Genomic DNA, 12,349 nt, shown 5'->3' with positions numbered 1-12,349 from the left:
GTGTGTGTGTGTGTGTGTGTGTGTGTGTGTGTGTGTGTGTGTGTGTGTGTGTGGATAAGTCTGAGTCTGCCCGTGTTGGCATTTTGTCCAGCTGGCTGAGGGTAGCTACTGTGACGTTCAGGAGTGGACTAAGAGTGGCTCTCTTTTTTGTGTGTGTGTGTCTGCTGTGTCACATTGGCTTTAAACAATTGTCACAGTTATTAAGTTCACAGTCACGGGGTCAAGATTGTGTTTTAGGGCCACAAATATCTCTGCTCAAGACAAAGAGGAAAGGAGAAAAMAAATCAATTTATAGATCTTTTTTTTTTCAGCGATGTGTTTTCTTTCCGCTGTCACACACCAGATGTTTCATTCAGTGATGCTTCAACTTCAACATTGATACGATCGTATGGCTTGAGCCACAGGCTACACTGTGTGCACAACATGACGATACAAGACTATCAGAGATGCAGATTGTCTGATAGACAGTTGAGTGCATTTTGGTGTAGTGTTACCAGCACAATAGCACTGGGATCACTTTGTCAAGGGGATTAAATGGATTTACAACTCTGGATTAGAACCTAACCAGCTGGGTACATTTGGGGGGGGGGGGTAGGAGGAGGGAGAGAGAATGAGTAATAGAGAGAGAATGATAGGGGCTTGTTTTAATGGTTCTTGTCAGGTGATACTGCTGTTAAAGATAAGCTMCTTTTCATTGAAAAAAGAAAGGAAGAAATTTCATTCCATGTGGCCCTCTGAAGATTGGATAAAGTTCAGTTCAGGATAAATGGCCACACTACTGAACACACAATTTGCTAAAATGGTTGTGGTGGAATATTTTACCAGCTCACATTCATGGATTTTGTCAGCTTGGTTTGTTACATTATATTAAAAAACTGGCAGTTTGTTACCATTTTGGGTTTAACATACTGAGAGGGTTTTGTATGGTTTGTATTTATTTTTTTTTTGAAATACATTTCTTATGCCAATAAAACTATGCAAACAGGATAGATACACTGCAAAAACWGTCCATCTTACCAAGTTTTAAAATTTTATATTCAGCCAAAACGTCTTTTTGATCTTGTTTTGAGACTGATTTACTAAACAAGAACTGATTGTGTAAGAATAATAACCGTGTTTTCAGAATGTGTAAAATTATTTGTCTTGTTAGTCTGAAAATTTGACTCAAATGAAGTCAAAAATTTCTGCCAGTGTCGTAAAAAAATTTTACTTGGTAAGATTCTTAAAATAAGGAACAACTGAGTCAAATCAAGTATTTCGAGAATATTACCAAGTAAAACTTTCTTACTCCATTGACAAAAAGTTTTGACTTAATTTGAGTCAAATTTTCAGACTAACAAGACAAATAATCTTACACATTCTGAAAACAAGATTATTATTCTTACACAATCAGTTCTTGTTTAGTAAATCAGTCTCAAAACAAGATCACAAATAATTTTTGGCTGGATATAAGATTTTAAAACTTGGTTAGGTGGACATTTTTTGCAGTGTAATTATTGATTGCTCTCATAAATCATGGTTTAATCTGATGACAGGATACCATAGTAAATCAATAATTACCTAAACTATTCCTCAAAACAAAATTTAAATGTAGAACTGAAAGAAAAATATTGTTAAGCATGTTCGTTTACCACTTCATGTGTTTGAACCACACCGAGAACGTACCAATGCTTGGAAATTGAATGTGAAAGAGTTCATAKAACCCACTCAGAGCAGCTCAGTCTGGAGGCAGTTTATTGGTCTGCGTTCAGACCCTGTATTTCCGTAAGTCAGTTCAATATAACAGAAACTTCAGGACATGACTCCGCCTATTTTATTACATCATCAGGATGGGGCCCCTCCCATTGCTCAAGCCGTGTCCTCAGACAATATAATCTGACCTAATGAAGATTAACGGTTCAGTTAAGTGTTGAATGTTCAGGCATGTATCGACATAAAATCATCAATTTAAGCAACATGATCACATTTAACAGATATTACAGTTCTCCTAATAATAAGACTATACCATGTGTAGTGTAATTAAGATCAGTAACCAAACCCCAATAAATTTCTTCAGAACATTAAATTTAAAGGTATAACATTGAAAATTACAACTGAATCTAAAAAAAAAAATTCCAAAACCATAATTGTAATAAAAGTATTATTACTATTATATTTTAAATCATCACTTCAGCAAGTGTTTTTACTCATTTCTCATTTGGTCATTTGCAGATGCCAGTTTCATGCTTGCTTTGTCACAATGCTTTTTTTTTCAAAGCTGTGTGCTTTGTATCATTAACAGAAAAAAATAGATATTTGAAACAGCATGCATGTTTGTGTTTACAACCTATTTATCTAGCAGCCCTGTGATTCTTTGCAAGAAATAAACTGACACCCCGTTTGCACAAATTTTATAACTTTTCTACATCCAGTAAATTAATTCAGCCTATTTGTTTGCATTTTTGTTCCAAAGGGCTTAGATAAATGAGGTACTGCTGTGTTCATTGGGCATATTAAAACATTTTTGTTGTAAATTAAGAAGTCATGTAAACAGGATTGAATCTCACCAAATCACTGTGAGTAAATGCTTGTTTTTTTGTGGACAAAGTGGTGATTTGGATTGCTTTCTGCATGGTGTTTGTTTTGGAAAGGAAACCTGCGGTTATGGTAAGTTTTTGGGTCAACAATAAAATCTCCTWAATGTAGGAACAAACCCTTTCTGAAGAGGTAGGGCTTTATTTTGGTGTAAAAATTGACCCCAGTCTGGTTTGCATGCTGTTAGTGACTGGGATGATTACACCACAAATATAAAATTTTTTATGTGTGAATTGGATGTTGCATGCTAGTGCTTTCATGATTTTTTTTCTGTTTGTCATTTTCAAAAGCAAAATTAAAGAAAGAAATCAAATAAAGAATAACTTTTTTGTTAGTCTTTTTGTTATGTTTTGCATATTATTTTTGTCATTTGTTACAGTTCGACATTCAAACTGACTGAGTTCCTATAATGGGCAGTGCATTTTAGCCTTTATATGTACTAATTCTATTTTTAGTGTGTTTTCAGCCACATCATTTTGTCATTTTTCCTCAACATTAGCAAAATACTTAATTCACCTTTTTGCTATTACTTCACCCACATGCAACTGTCTCTTTTAGTAAAGAGACATAATCTCACGTTCACAAAATGCACAGTTACTTACAAAATTAATGTTCGGGTCATTTCATTTGGCAAGCAATCTCCTTTCCCACTGCCAAAATACTGATCTTGGGATTTGTCACTTTGACAGAATCTTCCTGTTCTGAAACATCAGAGGCTTTACTTCTTGCAGTTATTTTGTTTTTTTTTTTTCCTTCAGTGGATTACATCACACAGGATGGGTTTTAATTAAAAATGGAACATAAATCTGTACATATAATTTATTGAGGCAAATACTAAAAGTTAAATCAGCCAAAAAGAACAGAATGAAGCAGTTAGAAGATGTTACGTTGTTTATTTCCTCATCTTACAATGGCGTTCAATCAGTACTATTTACACAAAATGCCAGATTTAAGATCCATTTTTTTATATTTAATCAGTGCCGCAGGTTCAAACCTGTCCTGTATACTAGGTCAGGTATTACCAGAAAGAAAGGGTGGGGGGACACAAATTGTTACAGACCTGTATTTCCTAAGCAGGGTTTACAGTAGGTCACTTGCATGTGATGTTTAATGCCTTGCATGGTGACAACATGCAATGGCCAGTACTCGTCTGCATGCTGCTTAATGAATATCTTCCTTTCTCTCTCTTTGCCTGCCTGTGCATCCAGAAGACAACTATACTGAAGGTGGGTATTTTCATCGTCCATTGGAACTCCATCTAATGCTCTCATAGCCCAGGCTTCTCAGATAAATGTCAACAAATGTTTTTTTGTGAATGGTGATGGTGCTGTCGGAACTGGACTGGTAAGTGTGATAAATTCTTGAGTTTCTTCCAAAAGTATTTTTCATATTAAATTGGTTTATTTAATTTTTATTTGTCTTAAAAATCATAACCAAAGTATTTACTTAGATATTATAATGGAATTTCCATATACCGTATAAACATAACAAAAACTAATAAAAAGTAAAGATTTAAGAGGATAAAAAATTTTTGCGACAATAAGCTAAAATAAAATACATATATTTAATTTAATACATTTATTTTAAAATCCCTGATTTTAATAAATGCAGAATTCTGCTTATTTCACTGCTGATCCAGTTTTTCAGTTTTGGGAGTGCAGAGCGTTATTGTTATTCGTTGGAAGACAGAGACCTTACTTTTTTTGCAAACGTTTTACACAAAATGAGCTCATTATTCACAAGAACAATCACTATTCTTCCATTAAAATTCCTTGTAGACTGGTTGTAATTAATGTTAAGCATCAATCCAACGACAATGGACAAGGATGAACAAGAAGCTGCATACCTTATAAAACTTATTCACACTTTTAAGCTTTAATCTCCTGATGTTTCTCTTTTTATTTTAATAAAAAAAAAGAGCCACTTACCAATAAAAGCAGTGATGTTGGTGCCAAACTATAAAATAACTTGTGGTTAGCTATAACTATTAAAGAAATCTGCTGGGATGGTCTTACAGAGGTGAAAGGTCAACGTGAATTTCAGTTTCTGACTGCTGTGTAAGTTGCTGATGATGCATCGCGACCTGCTCGGGTTGACTCGATGCTCATCCTGTTGACCCTGTTTGTTTGTCCTCCTCTTGATCTCTACCCCACTTTCTTCCCGTACCCCGACTCCCCTTATCGTAACACAGACATCTACTCTGAAAGAGATGCCTGCATGTCAGTGTGACACAGTTTCCCGTGATCCCTTGTTCTCTGCTGACTGTGCTCTTGTTTTCCTTTAAGGTCTGGCACACCTGATGATGGGCGACCAAGGTATGGGCTCTGTTCCTTTTCCCGTCATTCCTCCATTGATCCCTCTGCTTCTGTTGCGCTAAGAAATGTGTTTGTCACTAACTCCTGTGCAGGCTTGAAGCTTCAGATATGGGCTGCTGTTTCTCTTATTTTGAAGGACTTTTCTTGACTTTCAGTCTTTATTTTTTTCACCTGGCTCTCGAGTCCATGCGCCGCTGAATAGCCATGCCACTTCTTTCCATAAGTTCTTTCTTTTTAATTATTCACATTTACGGTACTTACTTTGCTGTATGGGTGGTGATTGAAGTAAAGGGAAACTTGCATTAGTCTTGTTTGGATGTAATACATGGCGGGTGGAAAATAGCTTCCTGACTTTTTAAGCTAATCCTCATCTGAACTCATTTCTGTAATGCATGCTGAGAGCATCTGCACAGATGCTTTGTCCAGACATCCTTCCATTTGTGTGGAACTGTATATTCTCATGGTGCAGCAGAGCAGGGATGTTTTTCTTTTCTTTTTCCACTCCACAATATAGCCTTCCATTTGTATTCACACATATTTGTAGCCATCAAGCCTRTCTCAACTGTCCTATGTCCTCTAATGTGACAATGACACTTATCGGTGTCTCCTCTTCCTCTGTTCCTCCCTTCTGTTGTCTGGAATCTGCTTTCTTCATGGAACATTTCATCAAATCTCATAGGTAAAAGTAAAGGTACTACATTTTTATTTTATTTTATTTTATTTTTCAAAATTTATTGAACTTTTCTATAAGATTAGTGGCTTTATATACTRGTGTTTGAACGATGTATATAAAGCCATCGGCATTTAGTTTTTTTCCAAGTTTCTTTTTCAACAAATAAAAATAAAAAGTTTTTAAGGTAGGTGCTGCTCTTGCTTTGCATTCACACGRCCAAGCTGTGTCACCTGTCTCTCTTTTCTGCTTGATGCATGGGAACCATGAATTAGACTCATTTAGATGTATGAATGCAATAGATGCTGCCCTAGTTTAAGCACACAACCTGCACCCGCAGGGTAATTACACTTCATTCTTTTTTTTGGAACTCATGGGTTTTTGAAATTGCTGGTGAGGCTTGATCATAGTGTTTTGGGCCTCTCATCCTGGCTGTGATCCTCACCTCTTCTCTCTGTGGGGTAAGTGGACTTCTGATTTTTCCCATTTGACTCTCCTCCTCAGGGCAGAGAGGGACACCTTGGCTTGTAAGGTCCCTGCTGAGCATACAAGGTAAATCTTTGATTCTTTCATGTTAACTACTGCAGTAAATCTAAATTGATCAGGTCTGCATATAGTAATGCTGTTAGACTTCAGTGTCTATGTGTGAATGGCCATTTGTAGAATAACCTTTAACGATGCCCACAGAGCTACTTTTAAAAAGTAGTGATGGTCACTGTGGCATTTAGGTAACCCATTTCCATTTTGAGATCARTTTCTATTTGATTTTGTTTCTTATGGCTTTGTCACCAGCTTTAGTTTGAACCAAAGCTTTTGTCATTTAGCAACTTTATGCAATATACAGTGGTGGGCAGCGCTAACTCAAAAATTAGCTCCACAATTTCTGAATCGCTTATATAAATATTTAGGTCCGCAACTTCAGAAACGCTTATGCCATAGAAAAATTAGCAGAAGCTAATTTTAAAGTGCAAGTTCAATTYGACACTTAATAGCTAGCAACAATTCATGTACAATATATGTACAACACTGCCAACTGTATGAACCCTTGTACAGTTTAATACTACAAGTGCCAATTGATGGGGATGTGATTTCATGAAACAGAACTTTGGCTCCTGGTGTAAAAATAAAAAAGTTGTTGAGGATTGCTAGTTCAGCTGCTTCTTTGTATTTTTCTTTTGTTTGTTGTAGATTTTTCATTAAAGAAGCATCAATAAAGCAATTTTAAAACTGTTTATTGGAAAACTGAAGCGATGCATTCTGGGTACATGATGGATTTGATTTGTGACGGGAAACAAAAGTTTTCCATGTAGTTGCTCTAGTTGACCACTAGATGTCTGTCTAGCCCCGTTGGCGGCTTGCTTCGACCAATTACGTCAAGTGTTGAGCTCCAGCGTTTAAACTTTCTTTTTTTAAAAAAGGAGCTCCGATTGTAAAGTAAAATAAATCAATGCATACAAAATTTTAGTATGGATTACAAACGTTTACTGTTTTTGCTGGGAAAGGGAGTACTAAACTTTGTCTTCTTGCTATGTAAGCAGACACAAAGCATTGTGGGAAATCAGAATGTGACCGAGAGCAACAGTCAGCAAGGATGTATATGTTTCCAATAAGTGTGTTTATCTAGGAGGGGTGCTGTTGGACAGATCACGTGTGTTGTGATTCATTGACAACCATATCTTTCGCTGTTCAAGATAATGATGACTGGTAGATAATTGGTTATTAGRGGCACTGCATTTTAATTTTAGAAAGCGCAAATCCGCTAATGAATTATAAAAATTAGTAAGACCGCTAAAGCGCAAACAAAATATTAGCAATTAGCAGATTTGCGCTTTAGTGGACTGCTGCCCACCACTGGCAATATACATGTTATACTGTATCTGTTCATGCAAGCTTGAAGCATCATTTCAGCAGGTAAGTTTTCACTCGATGTACTCCATGAGAAATGCTTTGTGTTTGTGTTTTCTGACATATATCGGATTTCTGCTGCTCTGAATTTTAACAGCCAATTCATGGTTTCTGCATTTGTGCACGCTGTGAATTTTATTAACCGGACCAGTTCATGGAGCAGAGGTGACGACTCCTCAAGTGATTACACTTACTGCCATCTTCCTGCCGGCATGTGATTTATTGATAAGAAAACATTAGTCAGTACGGTAACCTCGGTTCTCTGAATGCATGCTTGGCTTGGCTAGAGTAGGCTGTGCAGGAAGATTGGCCTTTTTTTTTCCAAAATCAATTAAATCATAAGGATTTTGATTGCTTTTATTTGGATGCAACAAGCAGGAGTTTCTCTATTTGAGGCACTTATAGTGTCCATGATCAAAATGTGTTGACATTACACACTGATAATTCAGACCGCCTCGTGCTGAAATTGCAATAGAAATTGAGGTTGCCCACACAACCTCTTGAGTCCAAGGATTTGGATGAGGAAACCATAAATTGGCACCGGAGTTGGGTGATATATAGAACTACATGCGTATGATTTGCACACATAAACATTCACACAATCATCTCATCAGAGGGCTGATTTATAGACAGCTGCTGCAGATAGCCGAACCACAATCAAAGCTTAGCTTGCCTTATGTGGAGCTTAGACTTCTTACTGAGCATAGAGATTTTACACACATAAACACTGCAAAATAAAACCCAGTTGTGTCATCCTCTAAGGTAAGTGGGATTGTTTTTCTCAGCTCTTCTCCCTGCTTATTGTTTTGAAAATGGATGCTTACATTTTTTTTTTGCATTAGACATACAGCAGATGTGTTTTTTTATTTTAAAAGCAAAATGACTTCCATGGATGACTTCAAAAAACGAGATTTTATTTTGCCGCCGTCAAGTTTTGACAAATCCTAATAAACCATTTGTGAATAGCTGCGTTTCCAGTGACCATGAAAATGCACAAATTAGAAATTCGAAAATAAATTTGCTCAATGGAAACACATCAATTTTGAAAAAAAAAAAATATGTTTTTCGACCAAATGTTTTTGCACTAGGAAGAGGTGGCTTTTCGGCCGTTTCGAAATTGGTGTATTTCGCAAAACTGCAATGGAAACCCTTTTTTCGCATCACGGGAGTCACGTGATCAAGAACCGGCTGTTTCTACTGGTGAAAAAGACGAAGAAGAAGATAACAGGAAGTAAAAGTAGTGGTAAAATCACCGAAGTTGTAAAAGAAAGTATTAAACTCATCGACTACATTTTCCCAAAAATACAGCATACGTAGCCACTCCCAAGTATTAGGGGCTTGTCACTCCAAAGCCTCGATAAGACGCCGATGTCTCCTCTGATGATGAGCGCTAGTGTCGTGATAGCAATATGCTATGTGTTTACATCTATTGCCGCCATGTTTGTAATGACTTCTCGCGAGAACAAGCATATTCACGTGTGACTTTAATAGCATTTCTTACTTAATGGAAACACTGCAATTACGAAACTGTGTTTTTTCGACATTAACAAAATATCGACAAAGTTTTGCACACATTTGCAATGGAAACGCAGCTGCTGATCTGTTGTGTCAAAACTTGTTTGGCATTTGGTAAATATTTCTAGCATGGCAATGACTGCTTTCTGTAAGGTAAATGTACACAAACAGGTTCATATGGATTCAAACTACATAACCTGTATGAAAAGGGATTTTTTTTCCCATTTGTTTTAATTATTTACCCAAGTGAAAAAGTGTCAGTTTTGTTTTCACCACACTTTAGGCTGAATTGTGTTTTTCTTATCTGTACTGTAAAGTTTTCCTCCACCTTGTAACAAACACCTAACTTGTGGAAAAGCCACAGGGAGAGAGTAAAGTAACAGTGATAAGGCACAAATCTGCCATACATGCTCCACTGCTTCTAATTTGGGCCTCGGTAAGATGTCCCCTGAGCTTTACAGTGCAAAACACCCGCTCAGTCCAGTAAATGTAGAGTGTGGTCATAAACACGTATCCCCACATGAGTGTTAAAACTGGAAGTGGTGACCGAGCCTGTATTCATTGTCCGCTTTAACGCTGGGAGATTTTTGTGTATTGTTACCCCTGCCAAGGTTCTCCTGTGTCGCGTTAACCACTTGTTTGGTTTATCCTCTGTTTGATGGCGAGCCCTTTGAGGACATGATTTTATGTGTGGCTGCTTTCAGCTGACACACCAACAGTGTGTTTCTCAAAGCTTGTTCCCGTCCTGGCTCTAAAGAGCAGGACACACACAGGGATAAGTCAGAATACTACTGGCGCACAAATCGCTCGGGTATTTAATTGATGTCATCACACTAAACTGCCATGTGCGGCTTAAGAGGAACTACAGCTTGTGCAGACAGGCTTACAGGTAAAACTGGGCTGTTTCTAAATTAGTGTACTTCATAATGTAATTGCTTTCAGTTTCTAAACATGGAAAGTGTCCTTTTCATCACGCGGTGCGCTTTCCAGGGGATTTTCCGCGAGGTGCGCGGGTGAACTGGTTTGCCATTGTGTTTGTGCACGTTGTGCTACATTTTCCACGTCAAATGAAATAGATGTTCCAAACGCAACGCTCCTTTGCACGTTTACGTTGCAGAAACCTGGCACATCAGAGACTTAAGCGGTTGTCACAGATTTAGAAAGACTGCGAATGCCTTCAAATTGTAGCTTCCTGTCATAGACGGTTTACACGTGAGCTGACGGGGGGAAACGGAATATGAAATTATGAAACGTGAATCTTTCACAGCCATTATGGGAGCTAACAGGGTGTGAAAATTAGTCATGTTCTCACATGTGCAACTTGGCTGTGGGTTGTGTGTGTTAGCAGTAAATGTCAGTACAGTTGAAACAGGGTTTATGTTTGTGTTTTATCAGCAAGCTGCACAATGCAGGGGCATCGTCCTCATTATTTTTTAAATATTGGTTTATTAGTACTTTTAGAATATAATATTAAATGCCTACATTGCAAAGAACATGCAGTACAATATATTCAGAAAGTAATACATAAGCTCAGCTCATTTTTGAGTCTCACTTAATTCAGTGCATGTTCCTTTAACCTTGAGGAGGGAGCTCTGTTGTACGAAGTTGTGCTTATGTTTGTACTTGTTATGGCATGGTGCAGTGATGGATAGTACTTAAGGTGGGATTCAGCACAGCTCAGTGAGTAAGTGACATTGGAGTGTGTTCAGGTCAGAAAAAAAGTCAGTGAAAAAGCTTTGCTGGAAGCACCAAATGTGATATTTAACCTCTCACTTTCTTTAAGATAAGTGCATTAAATTTTTTTTCCAAATTAATGCAAAAGTTGATGATCTTTGTTAATGAAAAAAAGAAATTAAAATAGGCCCAACATGCWGTACTACAACTCGTGTAGTAAAAATAACATTTTCTTGATTTTGGAGTAATTTATTTTAAAAAATGTGTATTTAATTTTGTCTCAGCAAATGCAACATGATCTGCTTGAARACAACCCTGTTACCTGTGTTTGTGGCCATTGCTTTAAGTGACTGAGTGTCTAATTCTGGCAACTGTGGGATCAAGTTGTCGAAACTGGAATCATCTAAGACATTTGAATATGCATCACTTTAAGCAGAGCTAAAACCAAAATTTTCTATAAGAGGAGAAAACTCAAAGTGTTTGTGAAAAAATAAAATACTAAATAAAAGAAAATGTTTAGCATATTTTGTATATTGATAAATGTAATAGTCCTCTGCACATAAAACAGTCTTTCTAATGCACCTTCTTTCAAATAATTTTCTTATGCTTCTGTGCGAGAAACCATTAAGTTTATTAAACAAAAACAAAACAGCATATTTAAAATATTTTATTATATCCTGCATTTTTGCATGGCCCAGTGGTTAATCATGTGCATGATTTTGTTTTAATCCAAAAAATGCTTGATTTTTAAAATTTATTTATTTATTTTACTAAAACTTGCTCATTGCCAAATTAAGGCAACATAGTGTATGTGTGTAAAAAAATATGCCGGCAGAAATCCAACAAGCAAGTGAAACATATATTACCCATAAACTTCAATTTGAATAATTCAGTGTACTCATTGCTGATTATTTTCATGAAAGCTCAAAGGAAAGCTAAAGTGGAAAAGCAGTTAAATAAGGATTTCACTTAGGAATGCTTTTTGTAATTAGGCACTTTTAATAAATGCAGCTAAGTATCAGTCTAACTTGTTAGGACATGTCAACTATTTTAACAAGCAGGCGACACAATATGGTGTGAGTTTAATCAGCGTTGCTTTTCTGGCTTTGTGTGAAACCTGAAAGACTGTCAGTGAGGTTTTTTTTTTTCATCTTCACTGAATCCAGTAGGATTACAGTTTCTAAGTTTTAGCCTGACAGTAAGTAAATATAAAGTAGCAATTTTATTTGTAACCCATAGCAAATAGTATCACAATAATTAAAAGCAAGCTGTGCTTCATTAAAGGCAGCGCTGAGTGATTATTTCTGAGGGTCTTCATTCAGATCAGTTTTGAAGGCCACATGTAGAGTTAATAACAATCCTTCATACAAGCAGTTATCTGCCTCTTTATGATGTGAAATATCAGGGAAAGTGACTCAGGCATACAAACCTTGTAAATTTTAGTTTAGCATATACATACAAAACACTGGTCAAAAGTCAGTATTTAATATTATTATTTTAACTTGGAAATTTTTTTTTGTGAAAGTGTTTGTTACACTGAGAGGTGTGGTGTAGAAATAAGGTCATACTCTTAAATGGCTTTACAGCAAACAACGCTGGTTTATTGTTTTTTTTCAGGCCTCACGGCAGCTCTCAAAGTAGCAGCCTTTCCATCCGTCTACATCCAGTCCACCTATATATACACACACTTTAGACC

The 12,349-nt window shown here is 36.6% G+C and overlaps 1 protein-coding gene across 20 annotated transcripts in view; it reads left to right on the top strand.

Moving 5' to 3' along the window:
• LOC106516126 (neurexin-1a) overlaps positions 1–12,349 on the top strand; it is a 301,025-nt gene that overhangs the window by 18,273 nt on the left and 270,403 nt on the right. For 6 of the 20 annotated variants that reach the window (XM_014008248.1, XM_014006836.1, XM_014007634.1 and 3 more), the window contains exons 3-6: positions 3,783–3,800; positions 4,860–4,889; positions 5,569–5,580; positions 6,064–6,111. In XM_014008248.1, coding sequence (XP_013863702.1) covers positions 3,783–3,800; positions 4,860–4,889; positions 5,569–5,580; positions 6,064–6,111 — 108 coding nt within the window. The remainder of the gene's footprint in view (positions 1–3,782; positions 3,801–4,859; positions 4,890–5,568; positions 5,581–6,063; positions 6,112–12,349) is intronic. The other 14 variants (XM_014008086.1, XM_014007308.1, XM_014008166.1 and 11 more) reach the window with 10 other exon arrangements.

This window comes from Austrofundulus limnaeus, unplaced genomic scaffold (assembly GCF_001266775.1).
Source record: "Austrofundulus limnaeus strain Quisiro unplaced genomic scaffold, Austrofundulus_limnaeus-1.0 Scaffold0, whole genome shotgun sequence".
Taxonomy (NCBI): domain Eukaryota; kingdom Metazoa; phylum Chordata; class Actinopteri; order Cyprinodontiformes; family Rivulidae; genus Austrofundulus; species Austrofundulus limnaeus.
This window is presented reverse-complemented; position numbering and strand designations above follow the sequence as displayed.